Source organism: Somniosus microcephalus, chromosome 5 (assembly GCF_052327205.1).
Source record: "Somniosus microcephalus isolate GS21.2 chromosome 5, FLI_Smic_1.0, whole genome shotgun sequence".
NCBI classification, from domain to species: Eukaryota; Metazoa; Chordata; class Chondrichthyes; order Squaliformes; family Somniosidae; genus Somniosus; species Somniosus microcephalus.
In genome coordinates, this window is record NC_140991.1 from 146,701,773 (window position 1) to 146,719,572 (window position 17,800).

General features: G+C 43.9%; 1 protein-coding gene across 1 annotated transcript in view; it reads right to left on the reverse strand.

The window, feature by feature from the left end:
- The window catches only part of LOC147117386 (uncharacterized), a 441,284-nt gene that overhangs the window by 81,866 nt on the left and 341,618 nt on the right, over window positions 1–17,800 (reverse strand). Inside the window, exons 23-24 of the mRNA XM_085988353.1 lie at window positions 15,432–15,500; window positions 6,371–6,439 (exon numbers count right to left, since the gene is read on the reverse strand). Of these exons, the coding sequence (XP_085844479.1) occupies window positions 6,371–6,439; window positions 15,432–15,500 (138 nt within the window). The remainder of the gene's footprint in view (window positions 1–6,370; window positions 6,440–15,431; window positions 15,501–17,800) is intronic.

Here is a 17,800-nt window from a genome sequence, read left to right on the forward strand (position 1 = left end):
TCTAAAGGTAAGGCTCGGTAGCTCAGCAGGACGAGATAAGGATCAGACTTGCTTTCTGTTGCTTTCTTCAGTAGCTGTTTGAGAACGTGAACACCTTTCTCTGCCTTACCATTCGACTGATCATAGAGAGGACTGGATGTGATGTGTTGAAAGTCATAATGTGCTGCAAACTGTTGCTACTTCTTACAGTTGAAACACGGACCACTGTCGCTAACGGCAATCCTGGGAATTCCATGTCTGGCGAAGATGGATTTCACATGCATTATGACACTGCTTGCTGTGGTGCTTGAGAGCAGCGCCATCTCAGGATAGTTAGAATAGTAGTCAATCACTAATAGATAGTCTTTACCATTCAAATGAAAGAGGTCCATACCAACCTTTTGCCATGGTGCTGTTGGTAAGTCAGCTACTATCATTGGTTCCTTTGCTTGTTTGTTTTGGTGTTTCTGACATGTCTCACATATGCCTATCATGTTCTCAATGTCCTTATTTATGCCAGGCCAATAAACAGTGTCTCTTGCTCTCCTTTTGCATTTTTCAATTCCGAGGTGTCCCTCATGAATCCTTTTGAGCATGTCTTGACGTAGAGCCTGTGGAATGACTATTCTGTTCTGTTTTAGTAATAGTCCACTTGCGACACTTAACTCTGACCTGATGTGATAGTACTTTGGACAGAAGCCTTTTGGCCAACCATGATGAATGTTCTCTATTACTGTTTGTAACACTGTGGCCTAGAAATTAGGTATGGCCCCGCCAGCTCAGTTGCGCCCAAAAGTTTGCGCAGCGCCCGGAGCCCGTTGCGCCCGCCAGAAATTCACTTTTAGCGCCCCAAGTCAGAACCGGGCGCTGTTCCAGGGTGTGCCCGCCTCCGCTTGGGGTGCTGAAAGTGAATTTCAGCGCTCCAGCTGCCACTGCGCCACCCGATGTGGTGCGGCAGGCTGGGGTACTGCAGGCCTCCTCCTTCTCTTAAGGAGGAGCTGCCTGCAGCCGTGAGATCGCCGCTGGATTCTGCCGGCAAATGAGCCCGGCACCACGGAGAAGTGCCGGGCTCGCGGGAATCAGCCACCAATGCCGCGGGGGGGGGTGGTGTAGGAGGCCGGGGAGGGAGGTGCGGGCAGGCGGCCGCCGAAAAAGCGGCCGGCCGCACCTCCACCTTTATGCGCCCCACTAACGCTGCATGAAGGCCGTGTTTCACGAACGTTGTTTGCGGCCACTGCGGAGGAGGCGGCGGCAACTGAATATGGGCGTCGGGCCGGCATCGGGGCGCTGCGCACACCGATGACATCATCGGTGCCGGCGCAGCGCTACCGGCTACCGCCGCCATTAACGCTGCACTCAATTTCCGCGCTACCAACCCCGCCGGCGCAGAAGACCTCTTTAGGCGCTAAGTGGGCGCAAGGCCCACTGAATTTCTAGGCCTGTATCTTTTACTGTTTCTTCTGCTATTTGCTTTGATTTTGTGTCTGACACGAGCAGCGCAGCAGTGACCATATTCACATGAACATCCACGTCTTCCTCAGTAGAGCTCACATGACTCATTGTGGGTGCTCGGGATAGTGCATCTGCTAACACTATGTGTTTGCCTGGTGTGTAGATCAGTTCAAAGTCATATCTTTGCAGCTTCATCATGAGTCGTTGAATCCTTGGAGACATCTCATTCAGGTTATTTTTTTATGATGGCAACCAGTGGGCAGTGGTCTGTCTCAACTGTGAAGGTGGGAAGTCCATATATGTAGCCATGGAACTTTTCTAGTCCAACTACCAAGCCTAGACATTCCTTTTCAATCTGGGCGTATTGACACTCAGAATCAGTCATAGACCTGGAGGCATAGGCAACAGGCTTCCAATCTTCACCCTCTGCTTGTAGCAAGACCGCGCCTAGGCCATCTTTTGATGCATCCGTTGACACTTTGATTCTCTTTGTTGGGTCAAAGAAGGTGAGTGCAGGTGTGATTGTCAGCACTGTTTTGAGGTTCATCCACTCTTGTTTATGTCTTTCTGTCCATGCAAACTCATTTGTTTTATGTAGCAGGTCTCGCAGACATGCTGTCTTGGCTGACAAGTTAGGAATGAACTTTCCAATGAAGTTTATCATCCCCATGATGCGTAGCACTCCTTTTTTGTCAGTGGGTCGGGGCATGTTGAGTATGGCGTTTACTTTTTCCATATCTGGCTCTATTCCTTTACCAGATAGATTATCTCCTAGGAAAGTGACTTCCTGGACGCCAAACTGACACTTGGCTTTGTTGAGCTTCAGTCCATTCTGGCGTATGCTCTGTAGCACTTTAGCCAGTCTCTCATTGTGTTCTTTCAGTGTGGAGCCCCAGATGATGATGTCATCAACATAGACCCGAACTCCTTCCAGACCTTCAATTATGTGTTCCATCGCTCTATGAAAGATTTCAGATGCAGATATTATCCCGAAAGGCATTCTGAGGAAACAATACCTGCCAAATAGTGTGTCGAAGGTACAGTATTTGGTGCTCTCTTCATCCAGTTTTAGTTGCCAAAATCCTTGTGAGGCATCGAGCTTTGTGAAGTATCTGGCACCTGACATTTCACTGGTGATTTCTTCTCGCTTGGGAATCTGGTAGTGTTCACGTTTTATGTTTGTATTTAAGTCCTTTGGATCCATGCATACTCTTAGATCATTGTTCTTTTTCTTTACACATACCATGGAGTTAACCCAGTCTTTTGGCTCTTTGACTTTCCTGATAACTCCTAGTGTGGTCACTCTGTCCAGTTCTTTCTTGAGCCGGTCACGCAGGGGTGCTGGAACTCTCCGTGGAGCATGTACCACTGGCTGAGCATCCTCCTTTAGCTGGATCTTGTAAGTGAATGGTAGAACTCCAAATCCTTTGAACACATCCTGGAAATTACTCACTACAGAATCCACTGAGTCATCTGGTCTGCTTACGGCACAGTTTATATGGTAGACTCTCTTGACCAGTTCTAAGTCCTCACAAGCTTTGTCACCTAATAGTGAATCAAGTCCTTCAGCCACAACAGAAAACATGAGATGATGCACTTTGTCTTTGACTGTCACTTTAAGTCTGCATACACCTAAGCTATCTATTTTATGTCCATTATAGTTCTTTATTAGTACTGACTTTTTCTGTATTTTGGGCTTTTCTTTCATATTTTTAATGTCACTCATACTGATTAAGTTTGCTTTTGCCCCAGTGTCTAGTTTCAATGTAACTAATGCTCCATTTACCTGAAGTGGCATCATCCATTTGTCCTCTTTTACTGCATTAACTTTATGTTCAGCATTGTCCATTCCTGAGGGCTGCACATTTTCTGTATCCTTTTCTATATTGTCACATGACACCATTCCTACAAAAAATGTCTCACTTAAATCAGTGTCCTCAATCACATTGACTTGTTGCCCTTTCTTTGTTTTTACTTTTGAAAAGCATTGTTTGGCAAAGTGATTCTTTCCATTACATTTTGTGCACATTTTCCCAAACGCTGGGCATTGTCTTGACTGGTGCTGGTAACCACAGCGTTTACAATTAAAAGTTCCATCCTCCGATTGCTTTGCATTTCTGTTCTGCCCACGTTTCTTCCACTTGTAGGACACAGCACCGACAGCAGCACAGTCATTCACTACAGTCACATTATTATTAATTTCACTGAAAGTCTTTGCATGCTGTTGAGCTAGCTCACTGGCATGGCATATTTTCACAGCATCCTCCAATGTTAGTTTGGTTTCTCTCAACAAACGTTCCCTGACTTTTTTATCATGAATACCAAACACAATCTGGTCACGAATCATGGATGATTTCAGTTCAGAGAAATTACATGTCTGTGCTTTCAGTTTCAGATCGGTCACAAAGCTATCAAAAGTCTCATTTTGCTCCTGTGTCCGTGAACAGAACACATACCTCTCATAGGTCTCGTTCTTTTTGGGAGAACAATGTGTATCAAACTTCTTTAGCACATCGTCCATTTTTTCTCTGTCCTCCTCTTGATCAAATACAAACATATTAAATACCTCTATCGCCTGCGGGCCTGCAACCATGAGCAGTAACGCTATTTTCCTTGCGTCTGGCTTCGTTCCGAACCCGATGGCAGCAATGTAGAGTTCGAATTGTTGTTTGAAACTCCGCCAATTGCAGTCGACATTCCCCGTGAGTTTCAAACCCTCCGGTGGCTTCAAATTCTCCATGTCGCATTTCACAATATTCAGCAGATATTACCAATCCTGGTACCATGTTATGTTCATAAATAAATAGACGTTTTCATTATCAACAGCTAGCTTGAGCTAGTCATTTATTCAGCCAGGTGGACTAGTGTACAGGCATCCATCTTGACTACTGCCTTGTGGGTAGCCCACCATTAAACTTACAGCTCCACCTAGTGTACCATTCTAGAATGACATGTTACTGATCATTACACAGACCAGCTGGGTGCCGACTACAGGCTGGGGCATGGGAATGTTTGAGGCAAGGGGCCCTACCCTTGGCCTTGCTCCCTTACATCAATGGCCTTGTAGGAGAGGGTAGAGGCTCTCTCCCATATGGCCAGTCAGGAACTCCACTGCAAGGCCAGGACCAGGTGTACTTGGGTCCTAGCAGAGTTTGCAACCATTTCAGCAAGCTGTCACTGAAGTTAAGGCAGGAGTCTTCTGGAACATCTAAAGAATTTTGGCTCCTGGATACTTTGGAGAAATTCCTACCTAGAAAAGACAAATTACAAGAAATGCTTTATAGCGCACAAGGTGTTTGAGGAACACAGATGCAAGAAGTCTCAGCAAAGATGCCTTGGGGGGTGGGGTTGGGGGACCTGGGGACCCATAAAGTTACATTATGGCAAGCCATAGCATGACTCCGTAAGGTATGTCCAAAAATAACCACCTCAGGGAGGTCAGATTGAGATGCTGTAAAATGTTTATCCTTGCTTGACTACACGACTGAAACTGTTCATTCTGCAACACATGCTCGAGTGGCCAAGTTGGAAGTCTTGCAAATATTTTCTGGACCTCACCTTGATTCACACCTTACTCAGTGGCTACTACAAAGTGAATTCTCACCATAACACAGATGAATTCAAACCTTTACACTTCCTTCTACAGCTGCTAATGGATATACCTCTGGACCCTGGTGGAAGTGACGTTACTGATTTGCTATTATATGCTGTTTGGAGTTGTGCACCAACTATATGACGACGTAATGGATTTCCAATTTGATCTGACTGATTTCATAGGTGTGTACAATAGCCTACTTGGAAAAAAATATATATTCCTTGCATTTTTATCAGGACAGATTTCTCCAGACTTGAGCCTCAGTGCCCAAGAGACCCTCCTAGACTCATCAGACCCACCAGGCATTCTCTGGGGCACTGTGACTAAGGAGTTGAAGAGCTTTTACACATGGAAACTGTACCTTCACCGTGACACACCAAATGGTTGGTGATTTCCTCTGTATTTATTAAAATTGGTCCTGCTATGACTATTTTACCACCATGGAATGAAAGTTGTGTCTCCCTGTGAGCACACTGTGGGGATAATTTTGACTTTGTGTGATAGTGTAAAACAGGCAATATTGATTCAGCCGCCAGTTCTACATCTCTCCTTATTTTCATTTCCATTGACTTCAATGATGAGTGTAGCGAGTAAAGTTGTGCATTTCTGCAAGTGTGCTAAAAAGGGCAGAACCAAACCTCTAATTTAACAGTGACTGCGCTCAGAGGAAATTAACTCCCTAAATCTCAAAAATTTTGAATATTAAGGTATGATGGGCAAGACTGATCCTTCCACACCCATGTGCATTTCCAACAATGATCAGCTGGATGTTGAGGCCATTTGTAGCACACTAAATACTACTGCAGCTGAGGTCAGCCAGCTTAGCACTGAACAGGAATCAGACTTTGCAGTGTTCCTCATCTGCATGACTCACTACCACATCACAGTGTATCCACCCACTGAAGCATACAGAGAGCTGACAAAGAGAAAAATCTGATCAGTGGTTCTAAACATAAAAGCCATGCAAGTACTAATAATATCACTCCCAGTAAAGACTTTCGGGTGTGAAATGGAACAATAGTCCTCTCTCTTTCTTCAAAAGCAATAATAGCTTCTAAGAAAATTACAGTTGGTTAGTCCCAATCTAGCTTCTAACACGCATGAAGTCTACAGTATGAAACATTAACTGCACTAATTTGAGAAGGTCACATGGCAAGAACATGTGGAAAATGAGAAAATTGCATAAATGTGCTCTTTTGTAACTTCATCACATTACTTTGTTTATTAAAAATAATCTAGCTACACCTTGTGCTACCTGGCTGGGAAAGGGTTTAACTTTTGCCATGTGGAGTGAACAACAAAATATTAAATGTTCATCTCTCAACTTGATAAGCACAAATGTACCTTTGATCCAGGAAATCCTTTGCCATCTTGCCCTGGGTCACCAGGTGGACCTGGCAATCCTTGTGCACCCTAGAATAAAATTATAAAAAATACCCTTGTATTCATAGAAGGATTAAAAGATTTTAGATAAATAAATCATTGTGACTTATATGTGACTGTTGTAGAAATCTAGATTGTTAAAATATTGTCTAACTGTAAATAAAAGAAAAATTTCAGACGACATGAATGCCACTTACAAGATACAAACGTCAATTTAACTGCAAGTCAATTATTTTAACATTCTGAAGTCCAGGAACTCTAGCCATGTTAAAGATTGCTTTTAATCCAATTAGTAAACATTTCAGCATTACTGACACTGCTCAACTAATGATACTGCTCAAAACCCACTCCTTGGCTAGTATACTAATATCTGTTGGTTAATAAGTGCATTTTTATAGCACCACTTTATGTATCTCAAGACTGAGGAATAATAATATTTAGTAGGTTTTCCAAGTAACCACAATATTTTGCAGTCAGTAGTTTGCATTCCAACGGTGTGATAGCACATACTCAGCATAAATAATGGCCTGGATTTTACAGTGGTAATGATGGTGAAATGGTCAATGTTTGCTGAAAGTGACAGCAGACTTCTGGAGTATGCGCATGTGCAGATAAATGCAGAAATCCAGAAGTTGCCGTCAGTCATTCCCCGCTCCTCCACAGGTTGCACTGTGAAACTCCCCAGAGCCAGCAATCAACTCAAATCACAGTTCCTGTCGAAAACTTCCCCTACTACGCTGGAATAGTGCTGTTAACCGCTCACCCCACCTCCTGAAAAGGCTAAGCCTTGTTGAAAGAGGTTTAATAGGTCAACGCCACACTCAACCCAGTCGACCCTGCAAAGTCTTCCTTACTAACACAGACTAGTCAAGCAACAGCCTGACATGGTCATACTCACAGAATCATACAATTCAGCCAACATCCCAGACTCCTCCATCACCATCCCTGGGTATGTCCTGTCCCACTGGCAGGACAGACTCACCAGAGGTGGCAGCACAGTGGTATACAGTCGGGAGGGAATGTCCCTGGGAGTCCTCAACATTGACTCCAGACCCCATGAAGTCTCATGGCTTCAGGTCAAGCATGGCAAGGAAACCTGCTGATTACCAGCTACTGCCCTCCCTCAGCTGATGAAACATTGCAGGGTATAATATATTTAGAAAAGATAGAGAGGGAAAAAGGGGAGGTGAAGTAGCTGTACTTATTAGGGATAACATAATGGTAGTAGAAAAAATTGACACAGCTATCAGCCAAACAGAAAGAGAATCCATGTGGATAGAGATAAAAGATAATAAAGGATCAATCACACTAATAGGGGTAATCTACAGGTCAGCTAATAGTGGAAGGGAGTGGAGGAAGAAATATGCAAACAAATTAGGGAAATGAGTAAAAAACATAATAATCATGGGGGATTTCAACTACCCCAATAATAATTGGACAGAAGAGGTAGGTAAAGGGGATAGGGGAATGGAGTTCCTACAATGTGTACAGGACTCCTTTCTAGCCCAATATGTAAAAAGCCCAACAAGGATTTGCTATTGGATCTAGTAATTCGGAATGAACCAGAGCAGATAAGAGAAGTAAAAGTAGGGGAACATCTAGGCAATAGTGACCAGAATATAATAAGCTTTCAAATAATAATTGAGAAAGACATAAGTATGATGAAGACCAGGGTAATAGATTGGAGAAAAGCTGATTTTGCGGGAATGAGAATAGAACTTGGGAAAATAAAATGGACAACAATATTGGCAAACAATGACGTAGAACAGCAATGGGAAACATTTAAAAAATGTTCAACAGAGTGCAGGAACAATATATTCTGCTAAAAAACAAGAACAAGCTAAACACTAATAAGACACCATGGATGAATAAAGCCATAACAGAAAAACTAAGGGTAAGGAAAGATGCATACATTAAGTACATAGACAGCAGGGGAGAGCATGATAAGGGAAAATATGAAGAGATTCGGAAAGAAGTCAAAAAAACAATCAGGAAGGCAAAGAGGAACTATGAAATTAAATTATCATGGAGCATAAAACAAAACAGTAAAATATTTTACAGGCACATCAATAGAAAAAGGAAAGTCGGGACGGGAATAGGGCCATTAAGGGATGGATAGGAATAATACCGCAGGCAGTGATAGAGAGAAATATTAAATAATTACTTTGCCTCACTGTTTATCAGGGAGATAGAACAGGTGGACATGACATTGGATCACGAGATTTAGCAATGAAATAACTGCATTTAAAATAAAAAGAGATATATTAAATAAACTAATCAAACTCAGAGGAAAAAAACCCTAGTCTGGATGGATTACATCCACGCATTTTAAAAGAATCTAGGGAAGAGATAGCAGAGGCATTACTACACATATTTAATAATTCATTAGAAAAAGGTGTAGTGCCAGAGGACTGGTGGATAGCTAACATAATACCTATATTTAAGAAGGGAGATAGAACATGTCCAGGGAACTATAGACCAGTCAGCTTAACATCGGTGGTCGGAAAAATAATGGAATCCCTACTAAAGGAGAAAATAGAAGAACATCTAGAAGCCAAAAATAAAAATAAAGAATAGTCAGCATGGATTTCAAAAGGGAAAGTCTTGCTTGACCAATCTCATTGAAATTTTTGAGGAGCTAGCAGAGAGAATGGACAAGGGTGATGCAGAGGATATAATTTATCTAGATTTTCAAAAGGCCTTCGATAAGGTACCACATAATAGGCTAATGAATAAGGTCAGAGAATGCGGAGTCAGGGGGCAAGTAGCAGAATGGATAGCTAGCTGGCTTCTGGACAGAAAGCAGAGAGTAGGGGTAAAGGGTAGCTATTCACAGTGGCAGATGGTGGGTAGTGGTGTTCCACATGGATCAGAGCTGGGACCACTGTTGTTCACAATTTATATTAATGATTTAGACTTTGGAATCAAAAACATAATTTCTAAATTTGCGGATAACACCAAATCGACAGGGATAGTTAATACTGAGGAGGACTACAACAAATTACAGGAAGACATTTATAAACTTGCAGAATGGGCATATAATTGGCAAATGAAATTCAACACAGATAAATGTGAGGTATTACATTTTGGTAGGAAGAATAGGGAGATCACATTACTTGGAGGGAGCGAGTCTAGGTGGGGTAGCGAAGCAAAGGGATCTTGGAGTACAAATACACAAATCACTAAAAGTAGTGACACAGGTCAACAAGGCCATAAAAAAAGCAAACCAGGCACTAGGGTTTCTTTCTCGAGGGATAGAATTGAAAAGTAGTGAAGTTATGCTAAACTTGTATCGAGCCTTGGTTGGACCATACTTGGAGTGCTGCGTACAATTCTGGTCACCATATTATTAAAGGGATGTAGGGGCACTGGAGGGGGTGCAGAGAAGATTTACTGGGATGATACCAGAAATGCGAGGGTATACCTATCGGGAGGGGATGAATGGGCTGGGTCTCTTTTCACTTGAAAAAAAGAGGGCTGAGGGGTCTTTGAAATTATGAAAGGTTTTGATAGAGTAGAAACAGAGAGAGTGTTTCCACTTGTGGGGAGGAGCATAACACGATGTCATCAGTACAAGAAATCCAATAGGGAATTCAGAAGAAACTTCTTTACCCAGAGAGTGGTGAGAATGTGGAACTCGCTACCACAGGGAGTGGTTGAGGCAAATAGTATAGATGCATTTAAGGGGAGGCTAGATAAGCATATGAGGGAGAAGGGAATAGAAGGTTATGCTGACATGAGGAAAGACAGGAGGAGGCTCGAGTGGAGCATAAATTGGTTGGGCCGAATGGCCTGTTTCTGTGCTGTATATCCTATGTAATCCTATGTAATATGAATCAGTGCTCCACTTGGATGAAACACTGAGGGTAGCAAGGGCACAGAATGTACTCTGGGTGGGGGACTTCAATGTCCATCACCAAGAGTGGCTCGGTAGCACCACAACTGACCGAGCTGGCGGAGTCCTGAAGGACATAGCTGTCTGATTGGGCCTGCAGCAGGTGGTTAGAGAACCAACACGAGGGAAAAACATACTTGACCTCGTCCTCACCAATCTACCTGTCTCAGATGCATCTGTCCATGACAGTATTGGTAGAAGTGACCACCGCACAGTCATTGTGGAGACAAAGTCCAGTCCTCACAGTGAGGACACCTCCATCATGTTGTGTGGCACTACCACCATGCTAAATGGGATAGATTCAGAACAGGTCTAGCAGGTCAAAACTGGGCATCCATGAAGTGCTGTGCGCCATCAGCAGCAGCAGAATTGTATACACCACAATCTGTAACCTCATGGCCCGGCATAGCCCTCACTCTACCATTACCATCAAGCCAGGGGACCAATCCTGGTTCAGTGAGGAGTGCAGAAGAGCATGCCAGGAACAACACCAGGCATACCTAAAAATGAGGTGCCAACCTGGGGAAGGTGCAACACAGGACTACATGCATGCTAAACAGCGGAAGCAGCATGCTACAGACAGGGCTAAGCGATCCCACAATCAACAGATCATATCAAAGCTCTGCAGTCCTGCCACATCCAGTCACAAATGGTGGTGGACCATTAAACAACTAACGGGAGGAGGACACGCCATGAATATCCCCATCCTCAATGATGGCGGAGCCCAGCACGCGAGTGCAAATGACAAGGTTGAAGTGTTTGCAATCATCTTCAGCCAGATGTGCTGAGTGGGTGATACATATTGGCCTCCTCCTGAGGTCCCCACCATCACAGAAGCCAGTCTTCAGCCAATTCGATTCCCTCCACGTGATATCAAGAAACGGCCGAGTGCACTGGATACAGTAAAGGCTATGGGCCCCGACAACATCCCGGCTGTCGTGCTGAAGACTTGTGCTCAAGAACTAACCGCATCTCTATCCAAGCTGTTTCAGTACAGCTACAACACTGGCATCTACCTGACAACGTGGAAAATTGCCCAGGTATGTCCTGTCCACAAAAAGCAGGATAAATCCAATCCGGCCAATTAATGCCCCATCAGTCAACTCTCAATCATCAGCGAAATGATGGAAGGTGTCGTCGAAAGTGCAATTAAGCAGCACTTACTCACCAATAATCTGTTCACAAATGCTCAGTTTGGATTCAAGGCGGCATTTGACCGAATGTGGCATCAAGGAGCCCTGGTAAAATTGAAGTCAATGGGAAGCAGAGGGAAAACTCTTCACTGGCTGGAGTTATATCTAGCACAAAAAGAAGATGGTTCTGATGATTGAAGGTCAATCATCACAACCCCAGGACATCGCTGCAGGATTTCCTCAGGGCAGTGTCCTAAGCCCAACCGTCTTCAGCTGCTTCATCAATGACCTTCCCTCCATCATAACATCAGAAGTGGGGATGTTCTCTGATGATTGCACAGTGTTCAGTTCCATTCACAACTCTTCAGATAATGAAGCAGTCCATGCCCCCATGCAGTAAAACCTGGATGACATTCAGGCTTGGGTTGATAAGTGGCAAGTAACATTTGCGTCACACAAGTGCCAGGCAATGACTGTCTCCAACAAAAGAGAGTCTAACCACCATCCCATGACATTCAATGGCATTACTATCATCGAATCCCCCACCATCAACATCCTGGGGGTCACCATTGACCAGAAACTTAACTGGACCAGCCACATAAATTCTGTGGCTACAAGAGCAGGTCAGAGGCTGGGTATTCTGCGGTGAGTGTCTCACCTCCTGACTCCCCAAAGCCTTGCCACCATCTACAAGGCACAAGTCAGGCGTGTGATGGAATACTCTCCACTTGCCTGGATGAGTGCAGCTCCAACAACACTCAAGAAGCTTGACAGCATCCAGGTCAGAGCAGCCTGCTTGATTGACACCCCATCTACCACCTGAAACATTCACTCGCTCCACTGTAGCTGTAGTGTGTACTATCTACAAGATGCACTGCAGCAACTCGCCAAGGCTTCTTCAGCTGCACCTCCCAAACCCACAACCTCTACCACCTAGAAGGACAAGGGCAGCAGGCGCGTGGGAACACCATCACCTGCAAGTTACCCTCCAAGTTACACACCATCCTGACTTGGAAATATATCAGCGTTCCTTCATCGTCGCTGGATCAAAATCCTGGAACTCCCGCCCTAAAAGCACTATGGGAGCACCACCACCACATAGACTGCAGCGATTCAAGAAGGCGGCACACCATCACCTTTTCAAGTGCAAGTAGGGATGGGCAATAAATGCTGGCCTTACCAGCAACGCCCACACCCCAGGAACGAATAAAACAAAACAAAAAACTGGGTTTTAACTGCTGAACAACCATTCTGGTCCTGAAAAACTAATTTTATATTTGTGGAATGTCAAATTTTGCCATTAATATGATAAGGATTACATGGCTTTTAATATATATATTTTTTTAAGTTTGTTTATATTTCAGCTTCTACCTTAATCCTATGTGCATATCCCAATCTTTATCTTGCTCTCTGTAAAATGTAAATTATAATCTGTGCATTTTACTTCCTGGTTTGCTGCCTGTGAGAATTCTTCAACGTGATTGGCTGCTTAGCCTGCTTGATGACATCACTATTGCTGGACACTGGAGGTTCGCTTGACTTAGTGCCAGGTTCAAACTAATGTCAGGAGAACTGAAATTCACACCACAGAGATCACTAGATGTTTGTGGGCAGCTTTCTTCGAGGTTAGCGGCGAGCTTCACTGATGACTGCAAATTTCAGGCCAATGTATTTACCCTTAGCCCTTAGCTAATTTCCAATCAGAAATAACTTGTTTAGGTAGCTTCAATTTTGCGTATAGTTCTCTGTATGTTCAAGAGTAAGGATATAGCAAAACGTATGGAAACAGTTTTTTCCCCGTTATACTATATGTGTAACTTCTTTCCTTAAGATTCCCTGGTCCCACCTCCATTTGCCACCTTTCCTCTCCAGCTGGGAACATCACCCACCATGGTAACTATTGATGCTTCCCTAGAGCTGTGATCAACCAATAGGAAAGGGACTTTACCAGCTTTTATTCCCTTTATTCCATCCGGATCTTCTCTCACTTTCTATCTCTTTTATTTTCTCCTGCTTCTTTCTCCTTTTGATTGTTAGCATTTAGTTTTCCATTTTTTTCTCTACAATTTTGTCCCTTCCCCTCGTGAAGGAATTGGTCCCTCACCAGAGTAGGCTGCAATGAGGTGCCAGTCTTCCTCTAGTAACTGGCATCCGGGGAAGGGGAGGGGATGCATTATTTTTATGTAACCTTGAATCAAGTGCCAGCAGGCTTTCTAACTAGGGATGACATCACACCTAAGCCCAATTCTGCTGTCACATTTCCAAGCAGGGATCTCTGGTTATTGATCAGCATACTGGTCAGCTTTCCCCTCAGCAACGCAGGGTCACTGACCTCAAACGTAGCTCTCCTACAGCAACCTTGGTTGAGATTAGTTAACTCAGTATAGACCAGGATTGAATCATGTCAAGGTCGGACCATCTGGATTTGATGGCAAGTGGGACAACTTCTGTTTCCCTTTCACTCTTTCTCTCATTGTTTCTCTCCTCATTCTTCATATTTTTACTCTTTCATTGTTTCCCTCTTTCCTCTGTTCATTGTATAACATTTTCCTTATTCTGTCCTTGTGTCTGCTTGGTCTCCTCTCTGGTAAGTCAACTGGCTGAAAACCCAAGAGTGCCAATGGCTACATTGTCTGCTACATGTAGGAGGAACCAACAGTTATTTTAAAATAGCCACTAAGTATTTACCATCATCATTGTATGATTGTGTATCAGAGAATCCTGGAAGCCCTTATATAATTTCCAAACTTCTTTGAAGTTCTTAGTGGTTATTTTTAAAGTGAGCAGGTCAGTGACAATTTAAATCTTATAGGTTTGTCAGTTTTCTTTGTTAAAGGTATTGGGATGATTTTCTTGTTATATTTGGGGATTACTGTAAGAGGAAGCTTAGGCAACTTTTTTAAAGACATTTCAAACTTACTTAAGCAGGTTTCCAACAGGTGTATGAAAGTGACATGGGCTAACTTTTTTCAGAATATTTCATCCCGTTGGAGTTATATCTTACTTTTAGTCAGCACCTTTTTCAAGCCTAAACATCCACTCCCTCCACCACTGGCACACCATGACTGCAGTGTGTACTATCTACAGGGTGCACTGCAGCAACTCATCAAGGCTTCTTCGACAGCACCTCTGAAACTTGTGATTTCCACCACTCAGAAAGACAAGGGCAGCAGGTTCATGGGAACACCATCTCATCCAAGTCACACATATACTGATTTGGACATAGATCAGCGTTCCTTCATCGTTGCTGGATCAAAATTCTGGAACTCCCTATCTAACAGCATCTTGGAAGCACCTTCACCACACAGAATGCAACGGTTTAAAAAGGCCCACCACCAGCTTCTCAAGGTCAACTAGGGACGGGCAATAAATGTCGACCTTATCAGTGATACCACATCCCAAGAATTATTAAAAATTACATTGCAGTTCTAAACTCAGTTTAGGGATAACTGTGAACAACCTGCATTCTCTCCTATTTTGGCATATTTGCAAACTTCCTTTATTTAATTACAGATTCACATCAAATATAGATACAGACAGGAAAACAGAAACCCTATTAACCTACAAAGCTTTTCACTGCAGTATTCTTGTCCACTTTAAAGGTGGCCACTCAGAATTTTATTGAATTTGTGCATATTTCAAAATTGCTGCTAAAATTCACTGAGAAAATACACAATTAGATTATTTCCCTTGAAAGCCCCAGTGGGCATGTTAATCGCTGTACTGTTTCGTCCCAGGTCCATCTACTCAATCTTGTTACTTATTGCTGAACCTCCCCAGAATTGAAAAAGTGGCACACCCAATGACACATCAGCACCGGCTGACTGGGTGCATATATCGAGAAATCATGATTTGCAATCCATTGAATTGAAAGTCATGGGGAGTTCCCAATATGCATTCTTGGGAGGCATGACCCAACTGTGCTTTACAAGCTGTCTGTTTGTGACCATTCTGCAGAGGTTAAAGAAAATGTTGCATTAATGCCATTACTTGCCTGAGGGCCGGGATAACCATCTCCTTTAGGTCCAGCTGGTCCAAGTAATCCAGTAAATCCACGATTTCCCTAAAAAAAGATTGAATGAATAGCAGGTATCATTCAAAAATTACAAAATAATAAATAACAGGGCTCAAATAAAAATAAAACAGTAAAATAATACCATTAAGAAATCTAAAAACAAATATCCACTAAAATCTTGCAAACATTTGCTGATCGATTTATTAGAGGAAGTAATACGAACAGACAACACACACGGCGACACAAAGACTGTGGGAAACCTCACGTTACAGTTGCTGAGCTCAGTCACAGGGTTATTAGCTCAGGGTCCTCCCTAACTTCTGTGACAATGGTCTTACATTTATCCTCAGCTAAAAGGCCATTACATCAAGTCCTGCATTCCATAACCTTTACTCTTGGTTTACACTAATTACAGCGGCTCAGCATTCCAAAGACCTGTTCACTTCTACGGTGTAAGTGGGTGAAAGTTTCATGACCTTACTTATCTACGGTGGCCTTAAGGCAGTAAAGCTTATCTAAAGGCTGTTGAAGCTACACAAAGAACAGGCAACTATCCTTATGACTCTATCTGTGCCAGCCATAGAGGCCTTGAATGTCTGAGCTGATTTTTGGACATTTTCCAGGATGCTGTTGCCAGCAGATTCAGGAAAAGCTGTTTGTTTGTTACAAAATTGAGTCTTTAAAATAAAATGGATGGTTTAATACAACCTTCCCTACTAGCGTTCCTAATAGTTCCCTCTCTTGCAGGCCTGAGAGAAACCACACACATTATCTTAACATCTTTATCCACCTGTTACAGCAGCCTTCACTTCATTTGTTTAATATTACACATGATACAGACAAAGCAAATCATAACACATCGCACAGCAAGCAAGGGTTTAAAGCCGATTATCCACCAAATACTACCACATACTAAAAAATCACCCCCTAAATTTAAAAGATCTTCCAGCACTCCTTTTGCCTTCTGACAAAGTAATATTTCATCCTCGCCCTCAACTGTTCCAATTTCAGTGTTAACTCAGGGGAACCAACCCTGATAATTGTAATTTCCAATCTATGTCCTCTTTTTTTAATTTCAATCCCACTGATAAGTATCGCTGGCCTAGAAATTGAGTTTTGGCTTAGCCAGGGCTTTAGCGCCGGAAGTTAGTGCCGGCGCTAAGTCCCCCTGCGCGCGCCAAAAATTCAGCAGGGCCGCGCCCAAACGGCTGCCGGCGCTACTGAAGGGTCTTTGCGGCGGTAAATCGGCGCTAACTGCCGTTTCGCGCCGCAATTCCGGCGCTGCGGCACCCGATGCGGTGCGGCAGGCTCGGGAAGTGCAGGCCTCCTCCTTCCCTTAAGGAGGAGCTGCCTGCACCCGATCGCGGCCCGCGAAAATCTTTTAAAAAATGAGCCCGGCACCTCGGACAAGTGCCGGGCTTGCTTCTGTTCCGGGGGGGGGGGGGGGGAAGTCCGGGGAGGGAGCTGCGGCCAGGCGGCCGGCGGGAAAGCGGCCGGCCGCCGCGGGGCCTTTAATGCGCCGGCGCAAAGACTCGTAAGACTCTGTTGCCAGAGTCTTAGCTGCGGCTGTCACGGGCGAGGCGGCCGCAACTGAATTTCGGCGCTGGGGCCCGTCGGCATGGCAACCGGGACGCTGCGCACACCGATGACGTCATCGGTGCCGGCGCAGCGCTACCGGTCTACCGCGGCGTAAGGGCCCCAGGCAATTTCGGCGCCGGCGCCAAATGCAGCGCTAGGCCCTCTAGCGCCGCAAAATCGCCGCTAAGGGCACTCAATTTCTAGGCCAATGTGTTTAACTCTATCCTGGTTGTTTCATTTATATATAAAAAGTAGCAATTTAAATTAGTAGTGTAGCAGAATGGCCTAAAAATTTGCAGTCTTACCGCTGGCCGTTAAGGCCCGTTTCAGGGAAAAAATTGGCGGCCGCTGCACTTCTGACGCCCGCTCATCCATTTTGGATATCGCCGTTCCTCTTGCCACCCTCTCCAAAGCACGCCCATGCATGCAATCGCTAAAAGCACTTCAGCAGCGTTACAGCCTGAGGATGCTTCAACTGACAAGTGTAAGACAGCCAGGACTACAGGTATTATCTCCTGTCTTTATATTAATTGCAAGCCTAGGTCTTGACAGCTATCCCTTGAGATTTGTAGATAAAGTTTAATTTTTATGAAACTGTCCTGCCTGAGATTGTAATACTGAATGTGTAACAAATGGGAAGATGCAGAATACTGCAAGTGATTACTTCTGAGTGACTATAAGAGTAAGCTTGAGGTTTGGATTAGGAATCACCTATGGATGTTCAGTGTTTCAATCTCTGAAATCTGAAGTGTGAATTGAAATTCTTGAAG